At 37.4% G+C, this 7,652-nt stretch overlaps 1 protein-coding gene across 1 annotated transcript in view; it reads left to right on the top strand.

The window, feature by feature from the left end:
• LOC106063390 (thyrotropin-releasing hormone receptor-like) overlaps positions 1–7,290 on the top strand; it is a 21,219-nt gene extending 13,929 nt beyond the window's left edge. The window contains exons 3-4 of the mRNA XM_056008731.1: positions 554–700; positions 6,184–7,290. Of these exons, the coding sequence (XP_055864706.1) occupies positions 554–700; positions 6,184–6,662 (626 nt within the window). The 3' untranslated portion in view covers positions 6,663–7,290. The remainder of the gene's footprint in view (positions 1–553; positions 701–6,183) is intronic.
• Positions 7,291–7,652: the final 362 nt, after the last annotated feature.

The raw sequence follows: 7,652 nt of genomic DNA, 5'->3' as shown, positions 1-7,652 counted from the left end.
TTAAGTTATGAGACAGTGGTACGGCGATATCGATAATGGTAGCGTTTTTTTTTTTTTTTTATCAACAAACAGAAGATCGGGGCGATTGAAATCTACCATTTTGTCGGTCAAGATAGGCCTATCCCAGTACAGCAGATGTTCAGTAGACTCGAGAACCTCTTGTGGAGAGTATTTATAATAAGGAGGAGTGTCCTTACCGATCAAATTATGTGTCAAAGACAAGCGTTGATGTATTAGCTTGGTTATGGCGACCTAGGTAGGCTGATTCCGATAGGGCTGGACATCCTGCCATAATGTGTTCAATCGACCCGCCCACATTTCCACATTTTCGGCATTTGTCGACAACATTGAGTTTTAAGATATGCTTCTCGTAATTTTTTGTCCTGATTACTCTGTCCTGTATTGCTGAAACATAGCCTTCAGTTTCAGGATAGAGATGACCTTCTTTGAGCCATGTTAATGTAGTCACCATTATTATTATTATTATTATTATCACTATTATTATTATTATTACTTTATTATTAACCACTGTCTCTCTCCCCCCCCCCCCCAGAGTTCTCCTTGTTCAATGAAGGCCTGACTTACTTTGACACCATCATCACATTAGTTCTGCCTTCGTTTCTGATACTTCTCTTCATGACGGCCATTTTCAGTTCCCTCATCGCCGCGTATTGGAAGAACAAGAAAGGGAGGTCATCAGGTACGTAGTTTCTTTCATTTGTTGTCAGACTAAGAGTTGTCTTTCTTGCCCCTTTCAGTTTTTTCGCAGACGTCTCGTTAAAAAAATATGGTAAAATTCCCAGAATACAATAAACTCTTGGCCGAGGGCAAAAATCGGCACACACACACACACACAAACACACACATTCTCATTAAAGTTTCAGACTTGTTAGGATGTTCTTGGCGAATTAAAATAAAGAATTTTTTTTTTTTTAGAATTCTTCATTTCAGCTAGCTAATTCTTCGTAGGGTCAGAAAAACACCAAAATTGGGGGGAAAAAAAAGCAAAAGGGAAGATACGGTTCTCGAAAACGGATCTAAAGATTTTCTAAGATATTTGAAAGTTTATTTAGGGAGCGTGGTGGATGAGTGGTTAAGGCTTGGCTTCCAAACCTGAGGTTCTGGGTTCGAATCCTTGTGAAGACTGGGATTTTTAATTTCGGGATTTTTAGGGCGCTCATGAGTCCACCCAACTCTAATGGATGCCTGACATTATTTGGGGGAAAGTAAAGCTGGTTAGTCGTTGTGCTGGCCACATGACACCTTGCTCATTAACCGTTGGCCAAAAAAACAGATGACCTTAACATCATCTGCCATATAGATCGCAAGGTCTAAAAGGGAAACTTACTCTTTCTACTTACTGAAAGTTTATTTATATATTTGGGAAAAAAGTTTATCTAGTTGGCCACACATGGAAAACTCTGGTTTGACATTATTAATATTTTGGAAGTACAATAATCTAATTCAGCGGTTCTCAACATTTTAAGCTCTCGACCCCTTTTTTTCAATCCCCAACTCTTCCGCGACCCCCATCAACACATAAACACACAAACAGCAATAGAACAATCCATATTTTCGATGGTTCTAAGCGACCCCTGGCAAACAGTCAATCGACCCCCCCAAGGGGGTCGCGATCCACAGGCTGAGAACCCCTGATCTAATTAATACATTTTCTCTAGAGGTCTAGACAATCTTTACATTTACATTTTGTTGCATCCATCGTTACCGACAAGCATCAGCTGCTAACAAGTAACATTATTACAAAGCTTACATCAACTCTGTCTGTCTGTCTGTCTGGTAAAATTTTTGTTCACGTTATTTCTCCCACACCCAATCTCGGATCAAGCTGAAATTTTGTACTTTTAATTCTTTTACCTGACAATACAAGAATTACTATTTAAAAAAAAAAACCTATAAGTTCATTAACTATTTGGAAAGAAATAGTGGTAAAGTAGTGGTATAAGCTGAATTGTTCCCCTTTTATAGGTCACCGCATTAAAGTAGGTTTGAAACAATCAATAATAACTATACAGTCTCCTAGTTTCATACAAAGCAGAGTGATTAGAATGTCGTTTAGAGGAAGTCTGGGTTTTTAGTATTAAATCTAAATACTTTTTAAAAATTACTATTGTAAAATTGAATCAGATCTCCCCCCCCCTCCCCATTTTCTCAACTTGTCCAGACAAGTGATAGCATCATAGCGTAATGAGAAAGCTAAAAGCATGAATTAGCGCTAACGAAAACAATCGGTCTATATATATATAATTCTCTTCGTCGCTCAAGAGTTTGGACGAGAAGAAAAGTAAAGGAAAGATCACTCTCTTATTTCTGCGGATAGTCACCCCACGAAAAAACAAGAAGGGGGGGGGGGGAGAACAAGTATTCACCGGTCACTACGGATGGCTGCCTGGTTAATTGATATTGCTCTTAGTGAAACACAATGACGTGTCTTATCTTATCTTATATAATACAGACGTTACTTCAAAAAAAGAAGATGATTACGTCGTACGCGTCACGCATTTAGTCATGCATATTAACCAATGACTTAAATTCTGCCAAGTCACTGGTTTTCCTGGCTGGCTCAGGCAACCCATTCCATGGTCTACTTCTTCAGTCTCTATTTGCCGTGGGTTTAGTCTCTTGCATGTCTTTCAGTGTTGGGAGACCAATGTCTTGTTGTTAAAATATTTTTACTCGCACAGATTTTTGGTTGTTGATCTAGATCTATTACAGATTTACTGATTCAAAACTAATTGATATTACTACACTTGGTATAAGCTGTGTTTTTTTTTTAAGTATTTGTTATGTTTTTCTTGCTTTTTTTCATGGAAATTTGTCTGAGAGCATAACTCCGACTTGAGTAAAGTTATGTTTGCTGAGCTTCTAAAGGCAGCAATTAAACTGAGACTAAACGTTATAGAGGGCCTCAGTATTATCTGGGTAAAAGTAAAGGCGATTGGTCGTTGTGCTGGCCACATGACACCCTCGTTAACCGTGGGCCACAGAATCAGATGACCTTTACATCATCTGCACTATAGATCACAAGGTATTAAAGGGGAACGTTACTTTTTTTTAAAACATAAGAATAAGGTCATAGTTTGTAAATGTCTACCAGTTAAAATGTAATTGAGGGCAGCTGGACAGAACTGAAGCATTACTTAGCCATGGCTGTGAATGTAATCGTCTGAAAAAGTCACGCAAGCTTGTGATTGGCCATGCAAGTGTCCACTTAGATTAGACGCCAAGACTAACTTAATGTAAACTCCATTATCGGGCAGACGGTTTACTTTTGCTGGAATTTCTTTTCCATTCCTACAAAAGCTCACTCTCTCTCTCTCTCTCTCTCTCTCCTCTCTCTCTCTCTCTCTCTCTCTGTCTTTCTGGCTCTGTCTATCTATCTCTGTTTCGGTCTCTTTCTCTCTTTGTCTTTGTCTCTCTCTGTGTCTCTGTCTCTATCTATCTCTGTGTCTGTCTGTCTGTCTCTCTCTCTCTCTGTCTCTGTCTCTCTGTCTCTGTTTCTGTCTCTATGTGTCTCTGTGTTTGTCTCTCTCTTTCTCTGCCTCTCTCTCTCTCTCTCTCTCTCTCTGTCTTTCTTTCTCTCTTTCTCTCTTTCTCTCTCTCTGTCTCTCTGTCTCTGTTTCTGTCTCTTTCTCTCTCTGTCTCTTTCTGTGTTTCTGTCTCTGTCTCTGTGTTTGTCTCTCTCTCTCTTTCTCTGCCTCTCTCTGTCTCTCTGTCTCTGTTTGTTTTTTAAATGACATTAAAATTCGTCGCTAGGAAAGTCCAACTAAGGTTACAAAGTTTACAAATTGTCAGAAATAGCATTTCTTCAGAAACCATTGCGCAACACTCGACTGTGCATGTGGTCCAAGGGTCAAAAAAAATTTCATTCTAGTAGGCCAACAAGTGTTCAAATGGACACTTGACCTATTGTTTTGTTAATACATAATTGTCCAGCACACAAAAAATATCAATGAAGGGTCAAGAATTAGTGTGGTTTCTGGAAAAGTCTTTTTTTTTATTTAAAACACTTGAAAAGAAAGACCGAGGCTTGTATCGAAATGCTTATAGATTAATTCATACAGCCAGATAATCTTCAGAATTGACAATCTATGGTACTAATACTTTTACAGTTTATGTTGTACTTATCACTGTGATCTCAAATTAATTTCATCTTTAGGATTGATGTTGTTTTGATTTTTATTTGTTTATGGAACTTGTATTGATGCTGACGAGTGCAGAAAAAAGAGCGGAATGGCTGATGACTGTCGTCTCGAAGGTTTTAGGTTTAAACCCTGCCTCCGCCTTCCCTCTGCATCCTGCTAAAGGCTTGGGCTAGGATTTAATCATCTTCAACTCTGAAGGAACGTCCAAAACATTTAAACATTTAAGACAAACCAAAACAAAAACAAATTTATATTATATTAAATCTAGTCTTGTTCTCAAAATGAAACTGGTCACTGCAACCTCCATTACGTGGATATTATAAAACGGGATTTAAAATCAGTGACCATTGATACAGACCATTGGGAAGAGATAGCCCTAGACCGAACCAGTTGGAGAGAGACAGTGACCAAGAAAGCTATGGACAGCGAGAAAACATGAGCTTCAGCTTTCTATCTCTTCACGATATCTCTCTTTTAAAAACATCACTGTCTGACTGTCTCTCTCTCTTAATAACATCTCTCTCTCCATCTCTCTCTCTCTCTCTCTCTCTCTCTCTCTCTCTCTCTCTCTCTCTCTTCAGTCAAACGATTCTTTGTGTCAATAGTCTGACTGTCTGATTGAATCCATCAATGTCTGAGACTCAACCTAATCAAAACATCAGAATTTCCCTTTTTTTCACCTTTTATTGGAGATTCTAATTTAATTAAAACACGTCTCCATCAAAAGTTGATCTTAGACATTCAGTTTTAGCGCTTTCTGGGTTTCAGGTCATCGCCTTTTGTAAAGTCGGTGATCCCGTGCCCTATATAAAACTGTTAATTATCTGTAATTATTTGTAATTGTCTGTAATTATTTGTAATTATCTGTAATTATTTGTTATTGTCTGTAATTAAAAATTCTGTACTATAAATTGTGGAATTCGGAAAAATTTGGGACCCCTCAACTCAAGAAAACATTAAGAAACTGGAACAGACACAAAATAGAGCAGTGAGATTCATAACAAACGAATATTCACATTTGACTTGAGTAACACCTTTAGTAAAATCACTAAATTTAGAAAGCTTTCAGGACAGAAGGCTCAAAAGTAAAGTAGCAATCATACATAAAACACTGAACCATAATCTTCAAATACAAAAACAGAATTTAATAAAATACTCTGAAAGACCCAAAGATAAAGCCACACTCCTCGTCCCATATGCTAGGACAAATTTGTACAAATACTCTTTCTTCCCTAGTGCTATTAGAGCATGGAATGGGTTGCCTGAGCTAGCCAGGAAAACCAGTGACTTGGCAGAGTTTAAGTCATTGGTTAATATGCATGACTAAATGCATGACGCGTAGGACGTAATCATCTTCTTTTTTTGAAGTAACGTCTGTATTATATAAGATAAGATAAATGTTCGTCTTTTTAATATGTTTATATAAATCATTTTGTTTCTTTTAAAGAATATATATATAACCTACGGCTATCTGTTGTTCACAGTCGTTTTAGACTTCTGTACTACTGAGGATGCATTTAGTTTAAAAAGGGGTATTGGTCTGCGCGAGCCAATTATCACTTTAAAAATACTATATATATATATATATATATATAACAAAGAGAAAGAGAGAGAGAAGAGAAAGAGAGAGAGAGAGAAAGCGAGAGAAAATACAATAAACATGCATATATGTAGCCTTTACATTCACATTAAGACTATAGTAGCACCATCATTAAGAGACATTTCTTATACTATATGCTAGGTCAAATTTTTACAACTGCTCCTTCTTTTGAAATAGCCATTAAGAGTCATATTAAAACATGGAATGGGTTGCCTTACTTCAACAAGGAAAACCAATGACTTGGCAGAGTTTAAGTCCATAATTAGCATGCACGACTAGATTATCACATGGATAGGCGTAAGATGTAATTATCTTCTCATATAAAGGAACATCTGTAACTTATAAGATAAGATTAGATCTGCATAATACTAATAATATTTCTAAAGTTTTTCAATTTATGTTTTCGTCCTTTCCATTCAGGTCAACCTGGTCACGTGAAACACTTCTGCTCCTCGCCTTACGGGCGCCTCACTGTCATGCTGACAGCTGTGTCCATCACCTTTATCACGCTTCACACTCCAAGCCACATCATCCGGCTCCGGCTCCTTCTCGGACAGCTGCTCGGACACGGCCCGACCATGTCCCAGTTTCTGCTCCAGCGCCTGTTCGAGCTCTTCTACTACATCAACTTCGCGCTGAACAGCGGCATCTACTTGATGTTCGGGAAGTCCTTCCGGGGCGTCTTTACCAAGTTCTTCTTCTGCCGACCCTGCTGTGACAAAGCGGCCAGGGCTGAGAATCGAGACAGCGAGTCTGCGCAGAACGTGTGCGAGGCGAGTTCGAACGCAAACAAGCTTGAAGAGGCAAGCCGAGAAGACAAGGGTCGGCGTGTACAAGAGAGCAACCGTTTTTCCAAGACTGAGTGTATCGAACTGAAAGTACAAGATGAGATTAGCTAGTCTACCATGTCTTATAGGGGAAAACACAAATATAAGAATTATGACGTCATGCATTCGTGTGATCTACAAGAAACTTTAGCATTTCATAGCTAGTCTACTATGTCTTATAGAGGAAACACAATTATAAGAATTATGACGTCATGCATTCGTGTGATCTACAAGAAACATTTGCATTCATAGCTAGTCTACTATGTCTTATAGAGGAAACACAATTATAAGAATTATGACGTCATGCATTCGTGTGATCTACAAGAAACATTTGCATTCATAGCTAGTCTACTATGTCTTATAGAGGAAACACAATTATAAGAATTATGACGTCATGCATTCGTGTGATCTACAAAAAACATTTGCATTCATAGCTAGTCTACTATGTCTTATAGAGGAAACACAATTATAAGAATTATGACGTCATGCATTCGTGTGATCTACAAGAAACATTTGCATTCATAGCTTAGTCTACTATGTCTTATAGGGGAAACACAAATAGAAGAATTATGACGTCATGCATTCGTGTGATCTACAAAAAAAACTTTAGCATTCATAGCTAGTTTATCATGTCCCATTGGGAAAAAAAAAGAATTATGACGTCATGCATTCGTGTGATCGACAAGAATGAAAAAGCTACATAAATGCATATTATATAAATAAAAGTGTCAATAAAAAAAAAACATATTCAATAGTGTTTATTGAGATTATAACTTTTGTTTAAAATAAAATAAAAATAATTAAAGTCTTATATATATATATATATAACAAAGAGAAAGAGAGAGAGAAGAGAAAGAGAGAGAGAGAGAAAGCGAGAGAAAATACAATAAACATGCATATATGTAGCCTTTACATTCACATTAAGACTATAGTAGCACCATCATTAAGAGACATTTCTTATACTATATGCTAGGTCAAATTTTTACAACTGCTCCTTCTTTTGAAATAGCCATTAAGAGTCATATTAAAACATGGAATGGGTTGCCTTACTTCAACAAGGAA

The sequence above is a fragment of the Biomphalaria glabrata genome, chromosome 13 (genome assembly GCF_947242115.1).
Source record: "Biomphalaria glabrata chromosome 13, xgBioGlab47.1, whole genome shotgun sequence".
Lineage (NCBI taxonomy): Eukaryota > Metazoa > Mollusca > Gastropoda > Planorbidae > Biomphalaria > Biomphalaria glabrata.
This window is presented reverse-complemented; position numbering and strand designations above follow the sequence as displayed.